Source organism: Haliaeetus albicilla, chromosome 8 (assembly GCF_947461875.1).
Source record: "Haliaeetus albicilla chromosome 8, bHalAlb1.1, whole genome shotgun sequence".
Classification (NCBI taxonomy): Eukaryota; Metazoa; Chordata; class Aves; order Accipitriformes; family Accipitridae; genus Haliaeetus; species Haliaeetus albicilla.
In genome coordinates, this window is record NC_091490.1 from 42,553,880 (window position 1) to 42,572,233 (window position 18,354).

The 18,354-nt window shown below is 42.9% G+C and overlaps 1 protein-coding gene across 2 annotated transcripts in view; it reads left to right on the forward strand.

Moving 5' to 3' along the window:
* The window catches only part of INSR (insulin receptor), a 62,852-nt gene that overhangs the window by 37,819 nt on the left and 6,679 nt on the right, over positions 1 to 18,354 (forward strand). For both annotated transcript variants that reach the window (XM_069790358.1, XM_069790357.1), the window contains exons 3-20: positions 354 to 669; positions 2,228 to 2,373; positions 2,674 to 2,818; positions 3,063 to 3,277; positions 5,606 to 5,732; positions 6,367 to 6,617; positions 7,023 to 7,190; positions 7,901 to 8,102; positions 12,808 to 13,079; positions 13,291 to 13,433; positions 14,107 to 14,266; positions 14,589 to 14,688; positions 14,951 to 15,018; positions 15,233 to 15,462; positions 15,810 to 15,920; positions 15,999 to 16,158; positions 16,987 to 17,116; positions 17,350 to 17,484. In XM_069790358.1, coding sequence (XP_069646459.1) covers positions 354 to 669; positions 2,228 to 2,373; positions 2,674 to 2,818; positions 3,063 to 3,277; positions 5,606 to 5,732; positions 6,367 to 6,617; positions 7,023 to 7,190; positions 7,901 to 8,102; positions 12,808 to 13,079; positions 13,291 to 13,433; positions 14,107 to 14,266; positions 14,589 to 14,688; positions 14,951 to 15,018; positions 15,233 to 15,462; positions 15,810 to 15,920; positions 15,999 to 16,158; positions 16,987 to 17,116; positions 17,350 to 17,484 — 3,079 coding nt within the window. The remainder of the gene's footprint in view (positions 1 to 353; positions 670 to 2,227; positions 2,374 to 2,673; positions 2,819 to 3,062; positions 3,278 to 5,605; positions 5,733 to 6,366; positions 6,618 to 7,022; positions 7,191 to 7,900; positions 8,103 to 12,807; positions 13,080 to 13,290; positions 13,434 to 14,106; positions 14,267 to 14,588; positions 14,689 to 14,950; positions 15,019 to 15,232; positions 15,463 to 15,809; positions 15,921 to 15,998; positions 16,159 to 16,986; positions 17,117 to 17,349; positions 17,485 to 18,354) is intronic.

The following is an 18,354-nucleotide window of genomic DNA, read 5'->3' on the forward strand; positions in this document are numbered from 1 at the left end:
TAGAGCCTCATCACTTCTGGACTTCAGAAATGATGTTGGAGTAAGCAAAGCTTTCCTGGGAGCCTTGTAGTCCTGGACTGAGAGAAGAGGAAAACTCGTTTTTTTTTCTTTTTGAAGATGAGCATTAATGAATTGTGAGGGCGAATGATAACACTCTTCACAAATGTTACTAAAATTTGGAATTTACACTGAAAAGTGTAGATGAGACAGACATCTGCGTTTCATGGATGCCTCTGAAAAGAAAGTTGCCAAGCCAAGCAGGATGAAATGTTGCTGCTCGTAAGCCTTTCACGGTCATACGTCATCGGGTTGTGCTGTGGTACTCAGTTGCCTTTCATCTTTTCTCTTCACAGTTTGTCCACCTGCCTGCAAGTCCCAAGGCTGCACCTCTGATGGTCAGTGCTGTCACAGCGAATGTCTTGGGGACTGCACAGAGCCGAACAACCCTGAAAAATGCGTGGCTTGCCGCAATTTCTACCTTGAAGGCAAATGCGTGGACACCTGCCCCCCCGGTTACTATCGCTTTGAGGGGTGGCGTTGTGTGACCTTTAGCTTCTGTCAGGAACTGCACAACAAATGCAAAAATGCCAGGGAGTCGGGTTGTCACGTCATCCACAATAACGAATGCGTTCATGAATGCCCATCAGGGTACATCATGAATTCCAGCAAGTAAGTACAAGTCTCTGCAGGTGAAGAAACCATGCTGTAGTTTTTGTACTGTGCTTTTCTCTCGCTTGGACAGAGGGTCTGTGTTCTGTGTCAAGACCAAGAAAGGTTTCCGGCATTGGAGTGTCTGTGACAATTACCTGGTCTACTTTAATATGATTTGCAAACTAATACCTTGCTAATTCAAGCCATTAAAAGCAGACAGGTCTACCTGCCATGAGCAAGTAGTTTATTCTTCCCTTGGCTTCCCTTGTTTCCTCTCAAGCTTGGAAAAAATGGGAAAGGGAGATTGAGGGAGAGGGCAAGGAAGAGGAGCATCCTCAAGTTGGAAGGGTCCTTCCGTAATTAAGCAGGACATGGGAGATGGCCAACAGAGCGGCTTTAGTAGCCCTGCTTCCCTTCCCCTTCAAAGCAGACCTTGGACTAGAAAGCCTTGCTATTAAGCAGAATAGGGACAAGTCGTGTCTAATGAAAAGAGCATAGCGTATTTTGAGAGGATCATTCTCAGAATATCTGTTCCTCATCCCTGTAATTACTTTCAATGAGCAGGTTCAAGCTGTGCCAGACATAAATGGACAATGTAACAAACAAGTGTAGCATGAATCAAAGCAGGGAACAGCCATTCTGTCTGTTCCCAGAGTTTTTCAACAAAGGAATTAAATAATTTGTTGCTGAGCTGTTTATCACTGAAAACTTTGTTGCTTGTCCCACAATAACATTATATATTGTGATGAGTCAGATTTTCTATGAATATTGGTAGCTTTGTGCTTGCATGTATTTGCTCCTGCCATAATAATTTCAGGGAATTCACTCTTAACAGGACTTTTTATTCCATTTCCTGTTTTGCTTTTCAAAAGAATGAACTAGCAGCCCCCAAAGTAGATATGCTGCTTGTGTAACGGCAGCCATTCCCTCTCTCCTATGCTTGTTCCAGGCTGCTGTCAGTAGGACCTCACAACACTACTCCGTGCTTTTCCTAGAGCATTTATTTCTCTGAACTAGTTGGGAACACATTCTTGTGGTGTTATGACCAGGGCAAGCAATCCTCTTGCTGCCATTTAAGAAGTATTTCCCCAGAGCACAAAGCACATGCTTGCTTGCCTTTTTTTAAAGCAACTTTATGTACAGTCCTTAATCAGAGGATTCCCAGATGAATGGCCAGCTCTCTGCTCATCAGTTACATGTTTGGTTAACGATCTTGGGATGGAGGCTGGGCCTGGGTTTCCTGATCTTGAAGCCCCTGGTATGTACAGCACCAAGCAGCATCGTTGTGGATGGGCTATTCAAAATAGTCAAAATCACTTCATTCTGGTTTCTGTTATGTAGGAAGGGACAGAGTGATTAGTGTTCAAACTGTGGAAATGACAACTTAAAGAATTATCAGCAGTTACTTGGAGTTCCTAAGAGCCACGTGCTGCTCACTGCAAGTGAATCCGGTGGCATATTGTTGTGACACTGTCGCTCTGAATTGATTACTCCGCTTTTGAGAATCACTGGGGATGCCCCAGACGACATTCTGCAAAAGCGTTGCATCTGCATTCCTAACTCTCTTGTTTTTCAGCTTGCACTGTACACCCTGCGCAGGGCCCTGTCCAAAGGTTTGTGACTACGGGAAAGAGAAGACGATTGATTCGGTGACATCGGCACAGGAGCTCCGTGGCTGCACAGTTGTTAATGGAAGCTTAGTTATAAATATCCGTGGAGGAAGTAAGTTCTGCATGAGTAAGGGGGTAGAGAGCACTGGATGTCAGATCAGTGACTATGACACTATATGTGAGCTGGGGCATTTCTCTTTTGCTTTGGCCACTCTGAATCTTAAGAGTGATTCAGAAAAATAACTACAAAGCAAAGGCTCTTGTGATGTTCATTTGGGGTTTTTTGCAAACTGATTTTTGTAAGGTCTTATGAATTAATGTGAAGCACTTCTATTTAATGTGGTTGGGCTCCGATATCAGTGTTTCTTTCTGTGATATCAGAAAACTAAACCCAATGTTTTCCTCTCCATAGATAACATAGCAGCTGAGCTAGAAGCGAATCTTGGCTTGATAGAAGAAATCTCAGGTTACCTAAAAATTCGCCGGTCTTATGCCTTGGTTTCTCTTTCTTTTTTTCGTAAACTACATCTGATTAGAGGAGAAACACTAGAAGCTGGGTGAGTTCTTTCAAAAGATACTTTATTTTAATGCTTTGAAGTGTAAGGAGTGTCAGTGCTATCAGGGTGATTTGTATTGGTAAACAATTCCTAAGTTATTTTTAAATGTTCCCCTGCCCACGGCTTATGGCCTGCCAGGGAAGATAGTTTCCATTCATTTTTCTTTGGTGTCTGGATTAGCACATGAGAAAAAAAGTTTTCAGTGGATCCCCTCCCAATCCACATTTTCATTCTCTGCTTTCAGGAATTATTCATTTTATGCCTTGGACAACCAGAATCTTCGCCAACTCTGGGACTGGAGTAAACACAACCTCACTATTGCACGAGGCAAACTTTTCTTCCATTATAATCCCAAACTGTGTTTGTCAGAAATCCACAAGATGGAGGAGATCTCTGGGACTAAGGGGCGTCAGGAAAGGAACGACATAGCCCTGAAGACGAATGGTGATCAAGCCTCATGTAAGAAAGTCTCGGAATGCAGCAAGATTTGCATCATTTTCCTTTCCCTCTGCCTTGCTAACCTCATACTCTTATTTCTCTCAGCCTAGCCTATGATGTTTTTCCAGGGACTGTCCTTGTCCTTTTGGTAAATCACCAGACATGTGACTTGCTGCTTGCTTGTGCACTGCAGTGACACTGTCAATATGCCATGAGTAAAAGTACTTACGGGTTCTCCATCTGGCCAGGAGCCTACCTTGCCAACTTTGGTCTTCAGAAGTTTGCTCTTTGTGTGCCCAGCTGTGAGTTTTTCAGGGTTGAGTGTATTGTTGTGTCTTTTTGAAGAGTTTAGCGCAGCATAACCTCAGTCCAGACTGGGACTTTGTGTTACTGCTGAGTACCTGATTAATAGTCATAAACTTCTTTTTCCATGTTCAGGAGGCGACAGTATGCACACAGAATAAACATAGTGGAGAAACAGGATTTCCACCCATCTCTGGAGCCGTGTGGGGGAATTGCTATGACAACAGTCAGAGAAATTTTTCCAATAATTTTTATTATGCCTTTCAGAGGTTTTTAAACTAATAGCTTTCTTCATGAACAATGATAATACCATGCCTGTGTCAGTGTGGCTAAGGAGCAAACACACAGTCTTGCTTTATGCTCTAACTAAAGTCGTGCTACTGAACATGTAGTTTTGCAGACACTTGTTCGGGCAGCAATACTACCATAAGCGCATCCCTTTTGCGCCCCCAACCCTGCTGTTTGTTCCCATTCTATGCCACACACAATCCCCTTTCCCTGTTTGTGCCAGTAAAACTCTTACAGGGCCACATGGTGAACCAGACTATTGAAGTAATATGGGGTAAAAAATAGCAAGCCCTTTCTACTTTGTTGTTCTTGGGTTGTGTCATCTCTGTGCTCTGATTTATTGTCTAGCCCCACAAAGTTTTAATATGCACACAGGAACAGGAGCACACGGAGGCTGACACACTAGACACTTAAGCAGGTATTGCCACCAAAATCCTCAGCATTAATTAAACTATGGTTTCAGTTCCTTGTTCTTTTCACAGCTTGCAATGCAGCTTAGATCATCCTGTGGCTGCACTGTTTCTCTGTATTTGGTGACAGCACTGCTTAAACAATGCCATCCCCAATTCTGCCTTTGTTACGCTGATGTAGCTATTTGTGAACAGACTTAAAAAGTGAAGATCTTTGAGCTGCATCAGTTTCCTGATCTGGTTTGCCACATGTCAACACATGCAGCCATGCCAGTGCAGTGGGGAGAAGGGAACGTAATGACTGCCTGCCCCAAAACCGGCAGTACCAGTGAAAAAACCGACTTAGAGCTGTACCCTCGGGGATATCTCAGCTCTAGCCTGGGCAGAGTGAAGGAGGTACAAGGAACTAGCTGCCTGTAAAGGTCATCTCCTCCCACGAGACGCTAACGAGCTCTTCCCACATTTAGGGATGAGACTGGATTTGGGGTTCAAACCCAGCTCTGTTGTGTGGTTGTGTGCAACTCCTGGGCCAGCTGGTTGTTTTGCTTAAAGGCAGCTGGAGGAGACGGTTGCACTTCTCTTTGCCAGCTTTAACTCCACTGTGCTGAGCTGTTCTCTGTGGCACCCCCCCACCTCAAACCACAGGTTGCCAGTGTGTTTGGCTTTTTGTTTGTTTTTACATTTCAAGTCTAGTTTTCACATTGGCAGCATCCTGTTTACCAAAAAAAAAGCCCTGGTTTGTTCTGGATGTGGTGCCAGTGAAATGAATGTTCTTCCTCTCTTGTGCAGCTACTGCAGGAATGGCAAATCCAATCAGAGCAACACAGTTTGTCCTTCTTGGGCTGCTTGGACATACCATATCATAAAGTGTCCCTTGAGCCTCAGAACTCCACCCTCTTGCAACTGTTTGTTGTCCTTCCCTCCTGTTTGTGAAGGGACCGTGCTACTTCGGGGCAAGGCTGGGAATTCACGTGCTTAGTTTTTGTAGCCTCTATCTTCTATGCAAACCATATTACTGGGTTCAGCTGTTTAGATCATCACAAGTTTCAAAATATGTTGCCTTTAGATTTCCCACTTATTAGAATTTAGTTCAACTCTTCTACAGGGTCATTTTGATAAAATCATAGAAAAATTTAAGCTGGCAGGAACCTTAGGAGGTCATCTATTCTAACCCTTGGCGTAAGGCAGGAATAGCATCAAAGTAAGATAAGTTTTTAATGAACAGCTCTTCTCAATGCCAACATTCTTCTATTTATCTGTGGAGAAGATAAGCTTCTAAAATAATTAGAAATATAAACCTTTATTTTTTAGCATTCACAAAATTATTGTCACTTTTCTTTTGTAATAGGTGAAAATGAATTGCTGAAATTTTCTTCCATTAGAACTTCTCATGACAAGATCCTCTTGAAGTGGGAGCCATACTGGCCTCCTGATTTCCGTGATCTCCTGGGATTTATGCTTTTTTACAAAGAAGCGTAAGTGATCCGCTGTTAGGTTACAAAATAATAGCCATGCTGGGCTTCCATAAATGGCAGTTGGCATTGAAGAGTAGATATTAAACCTGCTGTGGGCATAGCTATTTAATCTCTGTAATTGTCTGGCTCCTACACTTAAGTTTCTGATGTTACCCTTATATAAAAGTGTTCATTAAGATCCCTGACTTACTGAGTTGTGTACAGTCAAAATTCCTCATTTAAGAACAATCCAAACATTACTTGTTCCAACTATTCTGGACATACGTACTCTTAATCATGGAGTTTATCAGCTCCCGGCTATCACCATGGGATGTTGAGGTTTCCCTTCCCTTTGGGGTAGGAAACATTCTTACAGAATCAAGGTTACCAAGCTGATTTTCATAAAGCTGAAAATAATTAGCCTGGATTTAGTTGTTGCGATCATCTGTAGAACACTACCTGATCTGTGATGCTGTTAGGAGACTAGGTTGCAAAGCTCCCTATACTTCATTTTCGGAACACATACAATGAGATAGTTATACTTTCTCCAAATGGTAAAGGATTATAACTTTCAGTGATGTCTTTAGAAATGTTGTTTTTAAAAGCTTGAATTAGGATTCTGTTAATTTGAGGCTTTTTTTTTTTTTTTCTGAAGTCCATACCAAAATGTGACGGAGTTTGATGGCCAAGACGCTTGTGGGTCAAATAGCTGGACAGTTGTGGACGTTGACCCACCCCCACGGTCAAATGAGCCCAAAGCCCAGGCTCAGCCAGGTTGGCTTCTGAGGGGCTTGAAGCCATGGACACAGTATGCTGTATTTGTTAAAACTCTGGTCACCTTCTCAGATGAACGAAGAACGTATGGTGCAAAGAGTGAAATCATCTACGTCCAGACCAACGCTACTGGTCAGTATCATTAAATTAATGTTGCCTTGCAAGTGAAAAGAAAATAGAGCTAAATAGTCTTCTGCCTGGTAGTCATGATAGTCCCATATCTATGAAACTTTCCACTGCCATTGCTGTTCTCCTTTGGTAGGAAGGTATTCCTAAACAAATGGGAGGGCGAATGCTTCCCTGCATGGGGAGATGGTGCCAACATGCTCTTCTTCCTTCAGGCTCGTGTGGCCACGTGTAAGAGCTTGTGTGCACGCTGGTGTATCCTGCTGCAGGATTGTTGGGTGTCAGTCGACCTACTATGGAGAGCGCTCTTTATTCCCATGGAAATGGAAACTCGCCTGTGTTTGTCCTTTGTTCTGTCAAGCTCTTGCAGAGCAGTGGAAGTGACCTCTGTCTCTTTTCCCACCCACGCAGTTCCGTCAGTCCCATTAGATCCGATATCTGTTTCCAACTCTTCATCCCAGATCATTCTGAAGTGGAAGCCACCCTCAGAGCCCAATGGAAACATCACACACTACCTGGTGTTCTGGCAGCAGCAGGCAGAAGATAGTGAGCTTTATGAATTGGATTACTGCTTAAAAGGTCAGTGTGTGGTTCTCTCTCTCTCTGCCTTTCTTTAAAGCTTTCTCAGAATTGTCTGGAGATTTTTCACATGTTTTGGAGGTGCTCTGGATGCCTGATTTTGCTGTTTTCAAGACTGTTGTTCAAGAAACAGGCTGAGATGCAGCTGTGGTCTCCCACTGTTCCGTTACATTATACATTAGGTGCTATTGCCAAGTTACATGCAAAAGCTCTCCAAAAACATTTTTTTACAAAGTAATCAGATACTTTTTCCTTTGGGGATCTCCCATCTGCACTTGTTCCTTTTAAACTGAGTAATAAGTTTAATAACAGCTATGGAGATAGTGAGGGAAAAAATTTCAGTGCTTCTGGAGATCAGTGGCCAAGGTAATTTCTGAAGGCATCCTGTGCCTATTTTGGAATTCTTTCAGGACACAGAGTTTCACTTGAGGACTCCCAAAATCTCACCTGCTGCCCTGTGTTACTAAACTGAGATGAACTGGGGTAGAACTCTGACTACAGCAGCATCTGAGCTCCATTTCAAAAATAGCACAGTTTTGAATCAAAGGCCTGTCATAAAAGAGGGAAAGGTGCTCAGGCCTGGATATGAAAGCTCAGGATGCCCGAATGTGCTATAAATCTTGTGTACAGTAGTTTTGGGTCTTTGTAGGATCAAACATCTGCTGCTGCCATGTCAAGCATAAGTCATACTAAAATTGTTTTTTCCATAGGATTAAAACTGCCCTCAAGGACATGGTCTCCTCCTTTTGAATCTGAAGACCCTCAAAAGTATAATCAAAGTGAAAATGAGGATGTCAGTGGAGAATGTTGTTCCTGTCCTAAAACAGACTCTCAAATACAAAAGGAGCTGGAAGAGTCTGCTTTCCGCAAGACGTTTGAGAACTATCTTCACAATGAGGTCTTTGTCCCCAGGTACGAATATCAAACAATATTGCCCAGTTGGTCAGGGGTAGGGAAATGTAGCTGATAATCAAACAAAAATGTTGGGCTGGACGTGGCCATATTGCCAGTCTCTCTGGGCTTCCATGAGACTGTCTAGTCCAGCTGAACATGTGTGTTAGAGACTGGTGAGAGCTGAGCAGCTACAACTGATGTTATTACAGATTTGGGAGATCCTGCTCTTATTTCCTGTCTCTGAATTCTCCTCGGCTTGAGAATGAAGTGAGAATCCTTAACAAATAGCTAAATGCCTGCAGCTCATTTAAACTTGTATGATGCCAAAAATAGCTTTTTTTTTTTCTGTCCTCAAATTTTGTGGCCTAGCTTTTTCATCCAGTTGAAAAGAAAGGAAAATAAAAAGGGAAGTTTACCATGCCACAGCCTTGTCCTTTAGCGCGGTATTTGCGGTCTTCCTTGCACTTAGTCTGGGAAATACCTCCAATACCATGAGGAATGCAACTGCTGTGGGTGGTGAATGTCCTGTTTTGAATGGCACACACAGTGTCACATTAAGTGGTGTTGAATGTCTTCACACTTCATATGCAACTTACAGAGGAAGCACTGGGAATCAGGTTAGAGTCTGTAATGATTTACCCTCTTCACTGTCATGCATTTTGTGCTCTAAATTTATTCTCTGCTTACTGCCCTTAGCTAATAAACGTTTATTTGCAGCTTCTTGACAAAAGCTTTGTCACTGCACTGAACATTTTTATTATTGAGTGCATTAGTAGACAGTGTCTCTCGTCTCTGCGAGCCTGGTTTGATGCCTGCAGTTGTCACCTGGAAGCTTGTGCAGAGTCGCTCCTTTTGCTGTTTCTTTGCTGTTTCTTCTGCTGATCAGAAGGGAAAGTTTCAACATGCAAAATGATGCCAGGACACAACATATTCAAAAGCAGAGGAGAACCCAGCCGCATACAAAAGCCAAACTCCTCTTGATGTAGGCAGACAATTCTGACAATCTGATTTCTTTCTTTTTTTTTTTCTTTGTTTTTCTTTTTTTCAATTTTGTTGTGCAGCCAGCCCAGGATGCTTCTCAGGCCAGTTTCTGGGGTATGTATTTTAGGAAGAAACCAATCACCAGGATGTGCTACCTTGTCAGCCTGCTAAGGAAGAAATCTCCAGTTCCCTAGGCTAACTGATCCTTTTAATACAAAGCCCCTTTTGCTGTTACAAGTCAGCAGGAAAGATGCCTTCCTGCTGGTGTGCATCCTGCTTGTCTTCTGACAGGCTCCAGGCCATGACAATGTAAATTAGAATTAGTTTTCCTGTGAATACTGTGCCTATTGCCTGCTCATAGGGCAGCCTCTCTAGAGCCTGGCAAGTAAAGGTGAAGTGTGTTTTATTTCAGGTGCTTTTTATGTGACTCTCAATAGTTTATTGACCTCTCTTGAGGTACTGTGTGGACTTCCCTTGAGATAAGAAGTGTTCTGCCAGTCACAGGGAGGAGGAACCTCACAGATGAGGCCAGCAGGGAATATGAAGTGGCACGGGTGCAGAAGACAGAGCAGTTGAGTTACTCCCCCAATGTCTTGTCTTCTTGTCTTCCATGTGCCATTTTCTTCCTCCTGTCCTGTTCCCAGCTATCTGATCCCTGTGCAGTATCCAGTCTGTACGAGGCTCTGCCGTGGATCTGCCATGCTCTGCCTTAGTCCAGGTCTGATCTCACCTGACTTGCTCAGAACCCCTCTGGAAATCACAGAAGCTGTTCCTTCCCCATGTGCACGGTTGATTGGATACTCTAGGAGATACTATCACAAGTCTTGTGGATTAATTTGGTCTGGCACTGGCAAGGCAAATGAAGTTTTTTAAATGCTTCTTGCCACACCCACCTTCCCAGTCAGAGCTAGTGGGTATCTTTACACCATGTGCTTTGTAACCTCCCTTTGTAGCTGAACAAAGTGGCCATCAGAAGCTGATGCTTTGTTTCTTCTTTCCTGCGTTATTTGCTCTTATATTGGAATGAATTTTGCACAGATTGGAGCAAATAGGTGATTGCACCCTGGAACAGGTTGCCCAGGGAGGTTGTGGAGTCTCCATCCTTGGAGATACTCAAAACCTGACCAGACATGGTCCTGAGCAACCTGCTCTAGCTGCCCCTGCTTTGAGCAGGGGCGTCGCATCAGGCAACCTCCAGAGGTGCCTTCCAGCCTCGAGCACTCCATGATTCTGTGAAAGATTTCAAAAGCAATAAAAGTCCTGAGAGGCAGAGGGAAACTAAATGGCTGCTATTCAGGATGTAATTTCATGTATGCTCTCCACCATCACTACTGCAGAAGAAGCAGTCTCACTCTTCTCTCTGTCTCTATCCTCTCTCTCTCACACACACACACTTGGGCCATTACAAATATTAGTGGGTTACAGAGTGAACAAGGTCTGGGAAGTGGCTCGTATTAAAAATCACTTCTTTTTTCTGAGTTTCCCAGTTCAAGCCCATTAATTGTGCAGACAAATATATAAATGCTTTTGCCAGCACAAGGGGGAAGACAGGCCAGCTGTTCTGGGCTAGTTTCAGGTGCATGGAAAAACTTTGGTTTAAGCTACCTAAGGCATTTTTAAAATCCCCCAGCACAGGCCATATTGCATGTGATGAGCTGTCACTTCCATCCTTCTGTGAACCTCACACACACTGATCGTCTCTGACAGTAGGAGGAGAAAGAACCTGAATATGAGTATTTCACAGGGAAAATCATTGGAGCTACTGCAGTGGCCATAATGAAAATTGCACTGGAACAACTATGGGAAGACATCAGATGTTTGAAAATACAGAGAATTTGGCGAGAAAATTGCTGCAAATCCAAGATAATAAATATTGGAAGATTGAGGTTTACAGCCTCAGAAGTTTTTCTTGCTTTCTGTTACTTGAGAAGGGAGAAGCTATTATTGCGTTTTACTCTGTGTTGCATCAGTGGTCGAATTACTGTTTTACTTGTGAAAAACAAGATTCTCTCAAACAGGAGGAACAGCTGAATCCACACTTTGTAAACAGTGGTGTGTAGCTTTGCTTTTAAGTCCAAACAAAGTTCTGGTTGACCATAAAGAATCCTTCCAAAGGAGGGAGGTGGCATGACCCAGACCTGGGTCTCTGAACTCTGCCCCATTGTTAGGGGACACTGTTCAGAACAATGCATAAGCTGAGATAACAGCAGCTCCAAAATGAGTTAATTAGTAATTAGGGAAAGAGAAAACTAAAAACTGGAATGTGCTTTACTGAACCTGCCATTTGGCATCGCATTTTTTCTATCAGGTGGATGAATATGCTTACGTTGTTGGGTACAACCCGATGTTTAGTTTGAGGAAGTCTTAAAATCTGCTTTCCAGCTGGCTGCATTTGCCATTGGAGGAGAAATAACACTAGGGACTGGAGCTGGGGGTTGCAGCCCAAAGACCTGATCTACGCAATCCCCCGTTGTAGTCGTTGGCCAATCATTTGCCTGGTAGTCAGAGGGTGGCAGTGGAAAGTTCAGTTCAGCAGCAAAGATTTGCTTCAACAGCTTGTTACATTTTTAGAGACTGGAGATGCCTCAAGTGTGGGTTCAGTTCAGGTCACTCTTTGTACCCTTTAATAGCTGCACACACATGCACACACAAAAAAAGATCATCATCCCCTTAAAATACATGGTCCGATTTTCAAATCGCATTAATTCCTTTTGTGTAAATAAATACCATTACTGATTCACCATGTTGGGTAGTTCCCAACCTGGAATTCCTTGTGGCAAATGTGTGGCAGGACATAAAGTGTTAGACCGAGGAGTTTTGTTTTGGTACATGTTCCTTTTTATTTCCAAGAAAATTAAATTTGTGAATTGTTCTTAATTCTGTTGAATTTATTCTGTTTATTTACTGACAAAATCTGACATTAAAGTTGGCTAGTAGCACTCGCCTGCAAACAGGGGAGCTGACAGGATTACCCTGCCGGTTCTGTTTTTACAACTGCAAAAAACTTGATTTTCAGACTGAAGTACAATAATTTGAGTGGCAATATTTGGTTAACAAAACCGCATGACTAATTTGTAATTTGAATCTGTGAGTTTAAAATGCTTCTGTTGAAAAGAACATAATAGATTTGGTCTCTCAGGAAAAGGTTAAAATTATCTATCTATCTAGATTCAGCCTTAGGGTTCAGAGTGGCAGATGTATTCCAATGAGCTGTGAAACTGGTCTAATGCTTTATAAATGCAAGTTTATGATACTTGGAACATGTGGCACATCTAAGGTCATCGGAGTTGGGGGCTGTGATATGACCTCATTTGCTCAAAGCTAGGATGTGTAGGAGGTGAACTCCACGGCATTGCAACACTGTACAAGGCATCTGTGAGGTAACCTAGTAAAGTTGTGTTCAGCTGAGAGGATCTAGAAGAACTTGAATTCTCAAGCAAATACTTTAGACTAGGATTCATTTATTTTTATTTTTTTTTCTCTATATGAAGTTGTGTAGGGAGAGAGTCTCAGAGATAGATAATTTTTAAAAGCTATATGCATTACAGGGGGTAAGACAGATTACTTGTTTAAAAAAAATAAAATCAAGAAGCCCTGAATTTCTTTGTTGAATTGCAAATTTGAGGCTTGAATTTGAGTTTTCAGTGGCACCCTGAGCTCTCCCATTTTAACTCTTCCTTTTCAGATTAATGTGTTTACACTGAATACAACAAATAACATTGTAACCTCTATTATTTAATAGACCATCAAGAAAACGAAGAGACCTTGGCTTTGCAGCAAATGCCACTGTGGTAATACCCACGATCTCATCCTCTCCAAACAATTCTGCAGCAGCACCCGAGAATGCAGAGGAACAGAAACCTTTTGAAAAAGTTAAGTCTAAGGAGTCCTTGGTTATCTCAGGCCTGCGGCATTTTACCGGGTATCGCATCGAGCTCCACGCTTGTAACCATGATGCTCAGGAATCCCGATGCAGTGTTGCAGCTTACGTCAGTGCCAGGACCATGCCAGAAGGTAATTATCTTCCTGAGCCTTGCTTTGGGTTGATGACTGTTTTCAAAATGCTGCTTTTTCTATGGGAGCCAGCTGCAGTACCAATACATCGTGTAGGACTGGTGCTATCTTTATGTCCTGATAGGAAAGGATGATGGATAAAGTGTTGGCAGTTTTGAATTTTGCCAAAGACATGAAATAAAACTATTATTAATCATGAACTTGATTCTAGCTAAGGCTGATGACATCGTTGGTCCAGTTACCCATGAACTGGTTGAAAAAAATACCGTGCATTTGAAGTGGCAAGAACCAAAGGAGCCAAATGGTCTTATTGTGCTGTATGAAGTGAATTATGGACGTCTTGGAGAGACAGAGGTGAGAATTTCTGCTTGTCCCTCAACACAGCACGTTTGGAGAAGTAGCTCTGCCTGGGTGTCAAGGGCTGTTTAGTCTTTAATAGTCCTCGTGCGTATGGTGTTCTGTGTGGTTTCCTCGTGCATGAACCAATGTGACACAAAACTTTACTAGTGAATTTGTATCCTCTGGAAGTCTGTCTGTGGCGCCATCAAGAAATAAAAATCTGCCTCTATGGTGCCTAGATAAATAAGCTTATCTAATTTGCCAACTTTCTGCATGGAGGTTTTTTAGGAATTTTATTTCACAGCAGGACAGACACCATACATCTAAATTTAAGTTGCTTAGAGAAATTAAGAAAGTGTTGAGCAGCCAGAGAGCTTGTGGGCAGCCCTGCTGCCTGTGCAGAATGCCAGTACTGTGTGGGTAGGAGGGCTTGCCAGCCCAGGTCAGATTTCAGGGCTGAGGTCTGGTACAGCAAATGGCATACACTCTCTGTAATCTGAACTACTAAACTGTAAAATGCAAATCCAGGACAAACCACTATATTGGAAAAGACCTGAGCGTGTGAAAGCCCTATTTGTGTACATTTGCCAGACAAGGAGGCGAGGTAGAAATCCTAGTATGCTGTTACAGAGCTCTGGGTTGTTGCAGAGGTAGCGTAACGCAGCCTTCCTCTTCCCTCCTCCTGCAGGAAGCACATTACTGCGTTTCCCGTAAGCATTTTGCCAGCGAGCAGGGCTGTAAACTCCGTGGACTGCAGCCTGGAAACTACAGTGTCCGTATACGAGCTACATCACTGGCTGGAAATGGCTCATGGACAGAACCTACCTATTTTTATGTGGCTGATTATTGTGAGTTCATTTTATTTTCAACATTTAATTCCTGATGGAAACACAGGTTATTTTTGGAAGATGGGGGTTTAGCAAGCAGTGCACAGAGATCTGTAGAGGGTCATAAAATATTTACTAATACATCTACTTTCAAGAAACTGAAATGACTTAGAAATGTGTGGCTTTTCTTCATGATTTCTCATTCTGTCCAGCCCCGCATTCTGTATCTGAAATAGCCTCTAGTTTCATGTTTGTTCCAATTTATTCAAGGGGGAGATTTTATTGAGGAAAAGACTTGAATTTTGGACCTGTATAATACCTCCAACTCTCTCTTTCTCTTTAGTGAATGCTCAGCCTAATATTGCTGTTATAATTGTTCCGATTATTTTTGCCATAATAATTGCTGGAATTATTGGAGCTGCTTACGTGCTTGTGAAAAAGAGGTGAGTGCAATTCTATGTTGTTTTCACCAGGACAAGCAAAACTTATATCCAAAGGTTTTGTTTATTTGTTGGGAGCAAGTTTGTGTTTATTTTCTAATTTAGATAATGATTACAACATTAATTTAGTTTAGGAAATATTTTCTGCCTTTGGAAATTGGGGCAGTTTGTATTTGCTGCATGCTTTGGGAATTAATCAAACTGCCTTCAGTTCTGATGTGTCAAAGGCTGCAAAAGCGATGAAGAATTTGTGTGTCTCTTCCAGACAAACCGAAGGACCAACTGGACCCCTCTATGCATCCTCTAACCCTGAATATCTCAGCGCCAGTGATGGTGAGAACAATGAGGGCTTTCTTCAGTGACTTATTTCTTGTGTAGGCATTTGGACAGTGCAGCAGTAAGGGATTGGCATTGTCTTTCTGGAGTTTTAGTCTTTCTTTTAAACGTATACCCATAGTATCCTGTGGCAGTGGTATACAAGGCTGCCACAGAAATGTATTTCAAAAGGTACTTGCTCAATTCAGAAACGTTTCCCTCTGCTCAACAGTCTATGTTCCCGACGAATGGGAGGTTCCACGAGACAAGATCACTCTCCTCCGAGAGCTGGGACAGGGCTCCTTTGGCATGGTGTACGAAGGAATCGCCAAGGACATAGTGAAGGGAGAGCCGGAGACTCGAGTGGCTGTGAAAACTGTTAACGAATCAGCCAGCCTTCGTGAGCGCATCGAGTTCTTAAATGAAGCTTCTGTGATGAAAGGATTCAGCTGCCATCATGTGGTAAGCATCACTGGGTGCCTCGGATGATTAGCAAGTCCCATCATATAACTAACAGTTCTTTAGCACTTTCAAAGCTTAACGTTCAGCTTACAAAAGCAGCCCATCTGCAGAGGCAGTTGATCAAAAAGAGCTGGGATCTTTCCATGTCACATTTCATAAAACGCATCTGCCTGTGTCATTTCACTTTTGCTCTTTCAGAATTTCTCAGCGTGACGAGGCTTTGTTGTGCTGTTCTGAGCTCTTTTTTGGGGGGGTGTTGGATTTGCTACAGCCCACTCTTTTCATAGCTGGGCTCTGCCCAGTGTGTTTGGACACAACCTTGAGGGAATTTCTCACTTATTTTCCAGGTTCGCCTCCTTGGGGTGGTCTCAAAAGGGCAACCTACTCTGGTGGTCATGGAGTTAATGGCACATGGAGATTTGAAAAGTTACCTTCGCTCTTTAAGACCTGATGCTGAGGTAAAGACAGGAGAGAGGGAGTCTGTTGTGCGACAGGGTAACTTAATTAGGTTTTTAATACTTCTTTATTTATTGTAGAATAACCCTGGTCGTCCGCCACCAACACTGAGAGAAATGATCCAGATGGCTGCAGAGATCGCTGATGGCATGGCCTATCTGAATGCTAAAAAATTTGTTCATAGAGATCTTGCGGCTCGTAACTGTATGGTTGCAGAAGACTTCACCGTAAAAATCGGAGGTACGTCATGTTTGATGAGAAGATAATTCTGTGGGTCGTATTTGTTGTAAAGGCAAATACAGGAAGCCCAAGACCAGTGTGGTGCAAACAGGTGATTTTCACTGGCTACCTTTAGAAAAGCAGGAAACTTTCCTCTTTTTCTTCCCTGTGAAAGAATTCTATAGACTTTAGTAAGAAATAATCTCCTTTAGAGCCAGAGCAGCTTTTCTCACCTTCTCTATTCTCAAACCTCTATCCAAAAAGTTTATTGCCTTTCCAGCCCAGGCTGCCTAGGGTTATCTCACTGTTCTTTGCTTTCATGAGAATTATGACAAAGAAGGTGTTCGGTACAGCAAACCAAGTGTTGATAATCCTATCATTAGGTCAGGTGCCTTTTAAAAGTCATTTATCTTCCACAAGAACCAGTTCTTAACCCAAACCTTTTAGAAATAAGTAAATAAAACATTTAAAAATAAACCAAAACGCCACAGCATGGTGGTTTTTCAGACCTCTTTGGACTTAAAGCCAAGGCAGTGGGATTTCAGGGCAAAGAGACCTCTGTTTTACTTAAAGAGGGTGAATAAAAATAATGTTTAGAATAGAAGCTGTCACTAAAAATTTTAACTCTGGAGTCTCTACCACAGCTCTGCAGAAAAAATGCAGGGAAAAGGAAAATGTTTTGAATGTTAATCATAAGGTGACAAATGACTGCAAGCTGGGCCATAGGAGGCTTACTGGGTGTATGAAAATAGCCTGGCGTCAAAGGAAGGAACATTCATCTGGAGATGTTGCACAGTAAAAGTAGCATGGAAGGAGAAACACTTAACGCATCCCAATTGCTTTTCTCAGACTTTGGCATGACCAGAGATATCTATGAGACGGATTATTACCGTAAAGGAGGCAAAGGACTGCTGCCTGTGCGGTGGATGGCACCCGAATCATTAAAGGATGGTGTTTTCACTGCTTATTCCGATGTGTGGTAAGTTGTACTCTGCAATCCCAGATTCCAGCTCAAGAGCTCACTGTTTTAACACACGTAGTTTAAATTGTGAGTTACTGACTTCTTCAGAGTACAGACGAAACAGAAACATTGTTTTGAAACCCTTTTCTTAAAAATATAGTCATGTTCTTTTAAAGTATGTGTTCTCCAAAATAAGACTGTCACTTGTAGATCTCCAGAATGTTTTATCCTCACCATTCTCTCTTTCTTAGGTCATTTGGTGTTGTCCTTTGGGAAATAAGCAGTTTAGCAGAGCAGCCGTACCAGGGACTCTCCAACGAACAGGTGCTAAAGTTTGTAATGGATGGAGGATACCTGGATCAGCCGGACAACTGCCCGGAGAGGCTGTAAGTAGTAAAGCAGGGGACAATCGACCAAGCTGCACTCTGCAACTGAAGTGTGGCCAGCAAAGGTGGCCCTGCATGTGGCACCTCTTGACCCCTTCTCTGTTGGGGAGGAACAAAAGAGACTTTAGTGAGCCACATCTCTCAGAAATTCAGCTGTTGCATCATCCTTAGTGATCCAGGAATTAAAGCTAGAGCCCTGAGCCAGCCTATTTCACTAGAAGGGAAGCTAAACCAGCCTGGACCTTACATTGTGAGTACAGACTCAAGAGGAGGAAGGGCAAAGCACAGGAAAAGCTTAGAATGCAAATAAGCGCTGTATCAATGGGCCCAAACAAAATGCTTTTCCTCCACTACAAACTAGTAGATGGCCGTTGGCTTATGTCACGTGGCAAAGCCTGGCCACCGTCTGCATGCACGTGGCTACAGAGGCTGGAGAGCAGCTTGTTAATCCCAGGTCTGCTGAGGTTTTCTGTAATTCATCTCTCTATACTGTGTAGTCTTGAGAATTACAGCAACTTTTTACCACTGATTTTCAAAAATCCAATTTACAGCTAATTAGGAGGGAGAGGCAGCAGAACGCTGTGCTGAGCCAAGAGCTGTTTATCATGTCCGAGGTCTTTTCATTTCTGTTGCAGACTCATTGCCCCACTTAAAGTACAAGGCTAGGCTGCCTGCAAGGTTAGGGAGAAAAGAGGGCACTGCGTGAAGACAGTGAAAAACACCTCGCAGACTGAAGCCAGACATTCTCCTGCGCCAGGGTTAAGGGTTATTCTCTGCAGCTGCTCGTGACGTTTGCTGTCTGGAGGTTACTGCGTCCCCAGGTCTGCCAGCACGGCTGCATACCCAGATGCTCCCTAAGCTGCTTCTCTC